At 35.1% G+C, this 12,434-nt stretch overlaps 1 protein-coding gene across 1 annotated transcript in view; it reads left to right on the forward strand.

Annotated features, from left to right (window-relative positions):
- The window catches only part of USH2A (usherin), a 416,419-nt gene that overhangs the window by 197,225 nt on the left and 206,760 nt on the right, over positions 1–12,434 (forward strand). Inside the window, exons 31-32 of the mRNA XM_083828188.1 lie at positions 617–730; positions 3,309–3,470. Coding sequence (XP_083684314.1) covers positions 617–730; positions 3,309–3,470 — 276 coding nt within the window. The remainder of the gene's footprint in view (positions 1–616; positions 731–3,308; positions 3,471–12,434) is intronic.

Genomic DNA, 12,434 nt, shown 5'->3' on the forward strand with positions numbered 1-12,434 from the left:
CAGGACCTGAAAAAGCATAAGCTTATACAACTATTTTCTTTAAATCTCTTGAGTACTTTGTCACCTGAAATATGTTACTGTAGTAGTATAGCAAATGTATAGGCTATATCCATCCACTGAAGTACAGAAACACAAGTGGGAGATTTCACACAAAAAAGAAATTTGAGTTTATAGATGAATAGTTAGGGGCAACATTGGAAAGGAGGCATTAAAAAAAAAAATGTTCTGGGAGGCTGAAAAACTGTTAGAAAATAAGTCAATAACTGAAAAAACTTGGTGAAGCAGGTGCTAAGAAAAAAAAACACTTGAATTTATTGTCATTGTTATATTAAAATGTGCATCTCAGTCTTGAAGTTGTGTTTGTCACAGTGAGAATAAATAAAGAAACTTATTTGCATCGTAAGTATTAAGAATGAAATAAAACATAATTTTCTCTTAATATATTTTGCAAAATTTACATTGTGGCATGATGTGAATGAAACCTTAAAATCTTTTTTCTCTTCTACCTCTAGCTGTGAATGCCTGTAACAGAAAAATTTTCTATTTTACTTCTCTTCATGTATGTAATCAGTCTGTAGGCTATACATGCATAACACCTTGCTTTCTTCTGTTGCAGGCATATTGACAGGCTTGCATCCTTTCACAAACTATACTGTAACCCTAACTGCTTGCACTTTGGCTGGCTGTACTGAGAGCTTGCATGCATTGAACATCTCCACTCCACAAGAAGGTAAAGTAATTTCAAAGGTCTTGACTTCCACATTTCAGTCATGAATAATAAAACAGGAGAAGAGCTAAATGCTGCAAAGCCATTTGCTGGAAAACCCCAACCTAATTTGATGACAAAGTGCATTGCCAGACCATAATTGCTCCATTTTTTGGGGGGGTGCGAAAATGAATCAAACTCCATACCCTTTAATGACATGCATCTTTAATAGCTGTAATGCAGATTAATGGGCTTTTTAATTGCTGTTACATTGTTCATGCAAGAGCCTTGTCATTAATATGAAGCATCTGAAAGATTAATGAAAGCTTCCTCATTTTACTAGGGCTCAGAAGTAAATCTAGAGACAGTCTGACTAAAAAGAATTGATTGTATGGCACAGTATGAAATTGAGAATCAAACGGTTGATTTCCATGGTTTCTTTTAACTGCTAAACACCAGCAATAGGCAACAATTACTTCAGTGTGATGAAACTTCCAAATGCCGATTGAGTTATTTATTAATCACTTTTCAGTTTTTCTCTCTTTCCTTAACTCTTTTATATGTTTTTGGGCTCAAACTTAAAGGTTGTGAGTATAAACTAATGTTTTCTAAGACTGGATTGAGAACTACAGCAGGAAGAAAGAACATTTAGTTCCATCTTTAGAGACTAGCCTAATGCGTAATGCAAATCAATTATGGGAGCAAATGTCCCAAAAGATCTGTGACATGCCTAACTCCATTCTCAATTAAACATAAAGTCCAAGTCAGATCCTCCTCCGGGTTCCGTCATCCTAAAGTTAATCCAGTTAAAACCAGTTACTCCAAATTTGCACTGGTAGAATAGTAAAAGACTTTGACTTGTATCTGTAGGAAGTGTTTAATCTTCCATGATGTTGAGTAGTTTTCAAAAGTTCCTTCCTCCCACAGTCCTATCTAGTAACTCTCACAGTGCTGAACTTTTAACAAGGCTCTTTGCTGTATTTTCTCTTTTAAACTAGGTAATAATTATGTATGAATAAACCAAATAACATTTTAGCATGAAGTTGTGTGAATTACAACCATAATGATCAGAAGAATGGTAGAGTGTTGAACTGCTGCTAGAGCAGGAATTGTGGAAGGTGTTCTCCTGATGAGGACAGTCCTGAGTATTCCTGTCTAACATCTCTAGAACATGATTTTGATGTGAACATGTTGAAAACTGCCAGCAGCACCATTCAAATCAAACCCAGTATCACCTCTTGGAAGTTCTAAATAAACTGACCAAGTTTGTCTGGTGGCATTAGAAAAGGGAATGTATAGCTTCTGACAGCCAAATAGTTAATGGACCCTGTGATGTTAACATTTATTTAGTGCTCTATATTTCTTTCTGGTGTAATATAGTAATTAAAACCAAAACGACAACAACAAAAAGCACAACTGCGTACGTCTTCTTGTCCTCAGCTTAGTGAGTGTGCTTGCTAAACCAGGAATTCTATATGTTTCAGAAAACATTCACTGTTTTCAGATGTGCTGCCATACTGGGAAGGTTTATGCAAGAATAGATTTTTTTTATTTTTTTTTCCGGTGATCAAATAAAGCCACGGGGAACATGTGTTTTATCCCTCAGAAGAACTGAACAAAAAGTCAATGTGTGGAATTTCTATTTTTGGATGCTCTTGTTGCATGCTCTTAGTAACAATAAATTGATGATACAGAAGACAGACACCATATCACACCCTCCAGCTATCCCTGTTTCCCTATTGAAACATTCATTACTTTATATTGTTTTCACATTGCCAGCCACTGCTAGTTATTGTTTTAAATTGCTAGCACAGAGCTTGTAAATTACAAGATATTCCTCCCAGACTAAGGGCCGAGTTCTGCTCCCCTTGCGATATTCAGTGGGATTGCTTGTGCTTCTAGCATATAACTCATTGAAACGGGGAGAGAACTCAGCTTTTAAATTATTATCCATTGCCAACTTACAGTATATTATATACATAAAATCCATGCTAAACAAGTGTTACTAAGTGTATTGAATTATGAAAAGTCTGAAGGAATGTGTAGCGCATAAGAATAATGCATCTGCATTTGTGATTAGAAAAAAATAATCACTGTAGTTACAAATGAAAAACATGAAGAGAAATTAACTTGTATTTAAAAAAAAAAAAAGTCCATAAAAAAATAATGTACCCCTCCCCATGCTTACAGTTATCTATCTGGAAAAATACACAGGCAAAATTATTTTTTCTAAAAAGTAAAGAGTTTATCTTTTCTAAAAGTTTGTGTTTCCAAGGGCACCTCACAGGTGATAGGAGTGTTTTCAAAATGGTGATATCTCGAAAGCATAAAATCTCTAGAAATTTCAACTTGTCTGAAAATCATTCTGGTTCACTAAAATAATTTATGATTTGTGGAAAGCTAAAAATACAGCAGACCTGTAGTAATTTTATATCTGTTCTCTGAGTTATCTTTGTGAAGTCTTAGGAGCATGGCTAAGACTCCCTTCCCTCACTCCCTCTCTTTCCCACTTTTTCTCACTTTGCGTGATAAGATATAATGTATGATACAATATGATGATATATAATATATATAATATAAATGTAGTATATTTTTTCACCAGCCCCTGAAGATGTGCAACCAGCCACAGCAATATCCTTTCCCACATTCTTGCTGATGAGTTGGAGCCCTCCAAAAACACCAAATGGTATTATTACACAATATATTTTATATATGAATGGGATACCAATTTATTTTGGAAATGGGACCAAATATGTTGTAAAAGGTGAGTTCTATGCTAGGTAGCATATCAGACGGATGTCTCATAGTTGCTGTGAATAATTGTATATCTGACGCCTTCTAAATTTTGCATCCATGACTGTATTACTCTTCCTCCTGGTTTTTATAACATATTGCCTAGAATCAGCTGTGCTGAACTGCACTTTCAATAAGGCAAAATTAAAATGTGAACTAGTTGTGTGCCATCTCTCAGTTACCCTATTTAGAAAGTCTATTGTTATTATTCCAGTTGATTGTGGAGGAAGCCAGAAATCAGGCTATATAAAAAATTTAAGCTGTTTGGACCAAACTGTGAAGTTGACATCTCTACTAGCATGATGATAGTGACGTCATTAGTGCTTTGGTGTCAAGACATTTTCCCATTTAGGTTGAAATTATGCAATTCTTCTGCTCCCATATTGACCCTGTTAACAGCCTCTCGTGCTAACGTTCATCCTCCCTGCAGGTCCTTTGTGAACACTAACTGTTATTTCCGGTGAAAAATGACCAAGAGGCACTTCAGGCAAAGTATTACCTGCTGAAATTAAAGCATTTCAGATAAAAAAAGCAAAATAAATTAAAAATTACCTGGATGCACTTTAAACCACAATGGGTTCCATTTGTTAGAGAATTCTTCATAGAACTCTCTGCTGGGACTCTCAAAGATTAATATTGTCATGGATTATCTAAATCCTGTTCTGTGTTATCCTCTTTCACAGGACCTCAGTCAAGTTTTTGGTAGTTTTACAGCTTTTTCATCTTGTAGCATCCAGCTCTCAAAACAAGTTATCTCTGAGCTATTGGAGACAAGAAATAATGTACAGATTTAATATTTTTTCTCATTGTTGTCCGTGGATGTTCTTAATTAGAGAGCCATTATGTTGCTTTCCTGAACTGTCCATGTTTAGCTTGCTTGTTAAAAGCCTAAACAAAGTAGTCTACCAATAACAGGTATAGAGTGTGTCAATGACCAAGTTATATCAGTACTATTAAACTATTAAATGGAACCTATATGACCGTTATTTTGCAGTACAGTGAAGTGTGATCATCTGACTTCCTATTTTAAAATAATTATTGTTATAGCTAATTAAATATCCAAGCTATTTGTTTGGACTGAGATTGTTCATATTGCACAAACACACACAAACTTAACTGGAAGTATCATAGCAAAACAAAGTACTATTCTGAACCTGTCAGAAGTTGAATATGGCAAAAAGTACAAGTAAAATTAAAACATTTTATATTGGACAACTTGGGGGAAAAAGGGTATCAAGACCCTACTCTTTTTTAAATGTAAGGCCTTAAAATTCAAAGCTATTCTTCATCTTCAGTTAGTATGAAACATATTTAAAAATTCATATAGTTCAAATTTCTTTGCCTTGCACAGGCCATAAGCTACTGGTGTGGTGGGTCAGTTTTGACACTGAAAAATGAATCCAGTTAGAGAACATCCTGAAGGCTGTTGATGATCGCTGTAATAAATAGTGCACACTTTAAGTCAAACTTTTTCATTCTGTATTCAAAGGTAATGGATTTTTCGTAACCATAGTAACCTTAGTGTATTTCTGGATAAATACATGAGGTGTATACATTCTGGTTTTATTTTTGAATATAAACTACCACATTATGTATTACTAATAATATGAAAAATAGGGTATAGGTTAGCATAATGACAGCTCAAACTAGTATACATTTTTCTTCTGAAAAAAAAATATTTATCAAAAGTATAGGTTCAATTAATTTCTCCCCCATACACCCAGCTTTCTGGTATTCCAGTAGTGCAATTTATCTTTTTTTTTTTTTTTTTTGCAAGATATCCATTAATCTCTTATGGCCATCCCATAACACTATTCTTAAGAATTTTGAAGTGGAAATGGTTGTACTTCCAATCTTATTAAAATCATTATTGAATGTTCATCACAGGTAGTTTTGCTGGTGTGTTAATTCTCAGCTGGTTACAAATTGGCAAAGAATGTAAAACATTTGGGGAAATGCTCACCATAATACATTGTGTTTGGTTGGTTTTATGTTCTAGTTGGATTGTATTCTGGCCCATAGCTGAAATGAATGCTTATTAAGAAATTACATTCAAATAACTTTCCTGGATGTCCTTCAAAAATTTTGAAAAGGATGAATTACATTTCTGATTTCTGATGTCTTATCTCTAAGTCTTGAATGATGACATGGAGATTTGTCAACTATTGCAGGTTATATTCAGCTAAACTATTCTAAGGAAAAGTCATCTGGTTCATAAGCTACCTAGAAGAGCTTTTGTTGCTTGTGTCTAGAAATGACTTATATTTTTTCTAGTGCAATTTTGATGGTTTTGGTCCTATTGAGCATTTTATAACTTTGATTGCAATTAACTTTTTAGGCAGACATAAGTTATAAAGTGAACAGAGAATCTTGCTTATTTCCAACCAATCCTCTGTGTAAAAGAAAGGAACAATTTAAATCCCTGAACCATAGTTACAGCAGGAAATGTCCTGGAATCCGCTCACAGAGCTAGTCTGGCAGAATCGGACCCAGTGAAGGCAATTGCATTGGCCATCACACAGCCTGGCTTTCAATTCCAGCCCCTCCAAGAAGGGCAAGTCTCTTCAAGTTGGAATCACAGCTTTCCCCCCAGTATGCTGGTGTTCATTAGGACACGATTTCTTTCCATCTTCTTCCCAGCTTTTCATCTAGACTTGTAGTGTTTCCCTTGAAAATAAGGCTAGTGAATCAAGTCATATTGCCCTGTGCAGTAGCCACTCTCATCCCCGATTATGGACATGGCAAAGAGATCAGACTATTTTCTTTGGATCCAGTTTATTTAGCTGCTAGTTTCTCACTGCCTGAGGGGGAAGAAGTGAGCCAGCATGCTGGGATTTGGGTCAGTAGAAATCCCAGTCACTCTGAATCAGGTCAATTCAAGAGCTTGCCTAGATGTGTGTATATGTTTAAGTTGAACCATTTTTGCTTCCTTATAGAGCCCAATATTTTCTTTGCAGGCTACAAGTAAAAGAGGTATAACTTTTTTTTTTTTTTTTCCTGCGAGAGCTACATCTATATAGTAGAAAATAGGGGCTTTTGACATTCCAGTGTTATACACATCTCCTTCCTGCTTTTTTGGTATTTTAGCCTTTCAGCATTTATGCTAGTGGTGCTGGTGACTTACTGCCACAACATAATACATTAATGACCCTAAAGAGAGAGACAAAATTCATTCTCTGGCACATTCCTTATTCATTCAACAAAATGATATTCCTAATTTAATAAATATACAGATGAGTTCCTGACTTTGTTTATACCAGAAAGTCATAAATTCTCTCAGTGTTTTTTGAAGTCCTGTATTTATTGAAATGTTTGGTTTTGTTTTAAGTCCTTTCTTTTTGGGAAGGCATCTGTTCTGTCTAAAAATTAGTGCTTCACTGTCTCTCAATTCAGACCATGGAAAGTATAATCAGTTTACGCTCATTTTAATTAATCCATAACCTGAGAGATATATTTTTTTCAACACCATAATCACAAATATATTGTTAGCGTAGTTTCTGCTGTTGACAGTTGTTGAGGGCTTGAAATACTCATTGATTTTCATGGAAATCCAAGTGTTTGTCTTCTCTAGGGGTTGAGCTATAATTAAAAGGGAAGCCCTTTAAAAGCACATATGGCAAATGTCCACTTTACCATGTTGAAAAGGGGCATCCATTAGGCATCCATCATCCATTAATGCCTTTAAATATTTTCCCCATATCGACAAATTCAGTTTCTTTGTTATGAGTAATAAAGCACTGAAATTTAGCTAGCCCTTGTACCACAACTCTTTTGTGAACTGTTTTCTTCTGCTTTTGCCTTATGTGGTATTTTCTCATGTAATCTGGGTGCTATTTCACATCCTGAATCCCAGTGAAGCCTAATATTTCCTGTCGGTAGCGGCCTTCAGAGATCTTCAGGTGGAATATAGGCTTACTGAATCCAGCCCCCTGTTTTCATGCTTTCAGTTCTTTTGTCTGAGAGTGCAGACTGAGCATAACCAAGAACAGCTGCAGCCCAGGAAAAGCAGCGAGTGTCTGCCCTCCAAACCTATGTACCTTCCTGTTCTGTGGAGACGAGCTAGCAGCAGTGAGGAGATGGAATAACTTTTAGAGTTACCTTCAAAACTCTCTTAATACATGGACACTGATCTTCAAAAAGCTTTTGATTTTACAAAAAACTTGAGTTTATTTTTCCTGCGGAAGGGAAAAGATACTTTTTTGACTCATCCAAACACTTACAGACAAAACTGAAGTTTCTACTTTGAATTGTGGAGCTCTCTTAATTTAACGTTTTTTAGTATTTTTAAACTTAAGCAAGATATTCTTTATTCTCTCTTTTTTTTCTTTAACTTGGTCTCAGAAATCTCCCACCTGCTTAGATGAAAGAGAAAACATGGTGGGTTTTATACTGAAAAGATGGCAGTGGCCTAAGCTGGTCGTGCCAATACCATCTAAAATGAAGAAAGCTTTAGTATAAGTAGAGACAGTAATGACCAGATGTGACCTAAATAACATTGATATTTTGATATTGCTAGAGATATCTAATATGTATATAGCTAATATGTTAATATTATCAATATAATTATTGCTAAGAAACTTTAGAAAAAAATATGAGTCAAAATGGTCCTCTATTCTTAAATGTTGCACATTTGACAGACTAAGAAAAAGTGTGCATTATCTAACCAGTTTACAAAGGAAAACAACTTCGTAGATAACTTTATGAATATATATAATCTATTTTTGCACAGAACTTGGAATTGAGGATGTCTGCATTTTTTGCAGTACTAGAATTTTCCTGGCAGATTCTAATGGTTCTCATCATGACTCTTTTACCACTCAGATGTATGAAACTTATTTTTCTCTGCCAACCTGAGAAGATAATTTTCAGTATTTCAGGAAAGGGATCCTATAATCTACACGGGCAGATCCTCAGCTGAGTTAAAGTTGTATAGAGTTACCCTAAATTACATCCCCAAGACTTAAAAATAAATAAATAAATGTGATTACTGTGACAAGCTGTAGGTTTCTGGGTAAAATATTAAAGTGAGCCTTGGAAAAGTCTTTACAATTTAGTCTAAGAACACAAACTAAGCTTTAGCTTATTCAAATTGTTATTTGACTTGAATGTGGAAAGGCTGATCCTAGAAAACCAGGATAAAATGGGAGCTTTGTTTTTCTCTGAGGAAGAAGCAGATGTTTGACAACTGTGAAAACATGCTTAATGTATCTGAACTTAAAAAATGGGAGAACCCCAAATTAGTACCTGTATTTTTTCATGTTGCTATAAACCTGTAGTAATTATAGTAATACACTGTAGCCATGCACACAATACATTTTATTGAAGAATTATTATTTTTTGTGCTTTTTATCCCTATGGCTACTGCTTATTTTAAATGAAAGGTCATTATAATAAAAGCAAAATCCATCGTAATATCAATGTTGTACTAACTGTAAAGTAAAGCAACTTGAATAGGAGAAAATTCTTGGAATTATATGTAGAGGTTAATTGCAAGAATCTGTTTCACTGAGAAGAAAACACTTATTATGTTAGGTTAAGATGTCATTCTCATGGTTACTATTCAAATAGTTCAGAGGTACAGCAATCTTTGAAAACACCAATTTCCAACCCTAAGGATTTGTGTTCCTTTGGTTTAGGTCCTACTTGAAGATGAAAGAGACAGTTTTTGCCTTGAAGGACAAAAAAATTAAAAATTCTGTAGTCCTCTAGCATGAGTTTATTTCCCATCTTCTAGGTTGCAGTGTAATACATATATATACACCAAGTGAACCATGTCTGTTCTTTTACTAGAATGTTTTGGAAAGAGTGGTTTGCTGTCCAATACAACATTGGTGACAGATTTATGCATATTCTAACTCTGAATTTCAGAATTCCTCAGTTATCTGTGAAGCAGAGACTTATTTAACGCTATTGTAGGCAATGAAAAGTCTTCAATTTTTAACAGTTTGAATTGGTTATCTGAAATGTCTTGCATGTGACCCAACAAGATATGACACAGGGCCTTTTATTTGCATGTTCTTGCTAAAGTTTCAGGCCCATCACTTAAATCTGACTTAATATGATAACCAGGTGATAAGGCATATAGAAACAGGATGACATAAAAAGAACACCTACTTCTGCAGGTTTTATTCTGGCCCAATTATGCATTTAAGTAAACATATATTGGTGCACCTAGCACTAGAGGGCAGAGCACACCAGTCTTCTAGAAGAAGCTGCCTTCCTCTAAAAGTTGTAGGTGTATAAGAAAGCATATTTGATACACCTGAATTGGCAACAGTGACATTGCCAGTGACCGGTACTATCGTAATTAATTCTGCAGACCCAGAATGCAGATTCAGCAGGCACAAAACCAAAGGGCAAATGGGCTGTCTAAAGTCTGGCATCCCTGTATTTCAGCTTCAGACAGAAAGATCTGCTGCACTCATTGGACTTAATAATACAGATCTGGGGAATTTAGAAGGGGGGTGGTGGGGTAAGGGTAAAAGCATTATGTTTATTTGTAGCAGCTCTGTTGTATCATTTTCTATTGCAGTGCATTAGTGCAGTGTTAAATAAAATCTGCTTATTTAAAATCCTTTTAAATAGTGTTTAAATATTTCCTGCTGATACAATCTGCTAAAGTAGTTATCCTTGCTGCAGATTTCAGTTAACCTTGTCGCAGATATTAAGCCTGAAGCTACACAGACTTTTAGGGACCTTGATTATAGAGCAAAACCTAATGGTGTCATTATAAAACCACAGCTGGACAAGCTTCTGGAGTCCTTGTCCTTTGATCAGATTTGGGTAACACAGCAAGCCAGGAGAGAACTCACGCTAACCCTGCTGGAATTGCTGAGCTCTCAGGTTGCTTGAGTACCACTTTCTAAAAATTAAAATGCAACACAAATTATAAAATGAAAGATTGGTACCTCCCAATCTTCTGCAGGTACCAATGCAAACTGGAGCAAATAGCTTCTCCAAATCTGATAGCTGTAGAATAGGGAGAATTCTTTTTTCTTTTCTTTCTTTCTTTCTTTCTTTCTTTCTTTCTTTCTTTCTTTCTTTCTTTCTTTCTTTCTTTCTTTCTTTCTTTCTTTCTTTCTTTCTTTTTTTCTTTCTTTCTTTCTTTCTTTCTTTTTTTTCTCTCTCTTTCTCTTTCTTTCTTTCTTTCTTTCTTTCTTTCTTTCTTTCTTTCTTTTTCTTTCTTTCTTTCTTTCTTTCTTTCTTTCTTCTCCCTCTTTTCAGTTCTGGTAGCCCTGACTATGGGCTCTGTTTTCTAAACAAAGAGAAGAAAAGCATTGATTTCAAGGCTTGTCTAAATTCCTTTACAAGAATTAAAACCAAATAAACAAATTTAAAATGTTAACATCCCAGATTGTTCAGAATTATTCAGAACGTCTTCAGAATTAGGTGTCAGAAGTAGATGTCAATTACTAGAGTTAAGGATGCTGAGATCACTTCAAAAGACCATGTGTACTGAGAAGGATAGATTTAAATCAAGTGTTTTTTGAGTTCTGTTTGTAAAAATTAAGTATGACCTATTTACTTATATATTTCTTCATTTTTATTATAGCAAGTGGAAGAGCTTGCCATCCACACATTATCATCTTGGAGGTATTCTGCTGTTCTGCACTGTCATGTGGATTTTCAGGTCTTCTCAAGACTTCATCCCGGCAGTCAACAGCCAATTCTTATTTTGCCACGTTTGCCTGTGTGACCCTTTCTTGGGCAAATTGGTCTAATGTCATTTATATCTTCTGCTTTCCTCTGGGATTTCTGAAAGGTGCAATCTGTTTTTCTGCATTCTTTCATCAGTAAGAACTTCATGTGGGGCCCTATTATATGACATGACCTCTTTATAAGCAGTTGTCGCACAGTGACCCTTGTTTCCTCTTAAATACTGAGAGGTCTTCTTGGATTTCTAAGAACTTGAATATGCTTTCTTGGTCAGGTTGTGCTCATAGCCTGAAATACTTTTTGAGGGAACTTATTTTCTTCAGCATGTATGGCAGTTATAATTTGTCTGAAGCTGGTTAAAGGAAAGTGGTGGCTTCTGTTCTGTTTTCAATTTTGCTGATAAAATAGATCCATGAGCATATAGTTTAAGTCAAGATTTCATTCAATCACACCTTAATTAAAGAAAGTAACTTAGAAGAGCATCAGAAACTGCAAGGTTTTTTGTTCAATTTACAAATCATATGTTTATAGATAAAGAAAAGCATCTCTATTTTCCCAAGAGATTTTTTTGCCAGGATCATTTTTGCACCCTCAGTAAATGGTTTATGTTTAGTTTCAGGCAATGCTGGCCTCATGTAAATAAAGATGTGATGTGTCTTGCAGAGATGGACTAAGGCCAAACATGCTGCTATCTCTTGATATCCATTCATAGGGATCTATCTCACTTATCTCTAACTTAATAGGCTTGGAAGGAGTGGGGTGGCCTTTTTGATATTATAAGCTGCGTGATGAAGATTCTCTATAGCATTTTCCCTATGCCACAGAAAACATGCTCATATTTCTCCTTGCTCATTTAGGACTATTTGGTCTCCTAACTACCAAACACTGTTTCTTTTAAGACAGATACTTTCTTCTATGCTGCTATTACGTGTTTATCAGTTGTGATAGTTATTCTGTCTGAGCAGTACATGTATTGCTCTTTAATTTGCACCTCCCACTATCACTAATAGGATATTAATAAATGGTGACAAAGTATAGTCAGGTAACACCACAGTAACACTTCCTGAAGGTCCCCAGCCAGGAGTTCGTCTTTTCCTTAGTTATACTAACTGAATGATCATGTGGGTGTTGAGTCATTAGCCATTATTAAACATTTTTAGCAAGTTAGTAATTGAAAAAAAATGCTATAATGAAGCAGTTTTATGAAAGGTGAATCTTTGACATTTGCTTATGTTTTTGCCTTGTTATTTCAATTAATTTGAAAGCAACTTCCCTCAAC

This window comes from Anser anser (genome assembly GCF_964211835.1).
Source record: "Anser anser genome assembly, chromosome: 3".
Taxonomy (NCBI): Eukaryota; Metazoa; Chordata; class Aves; order Anseriformes; family Anatidae; genus Anser; species Anser anser.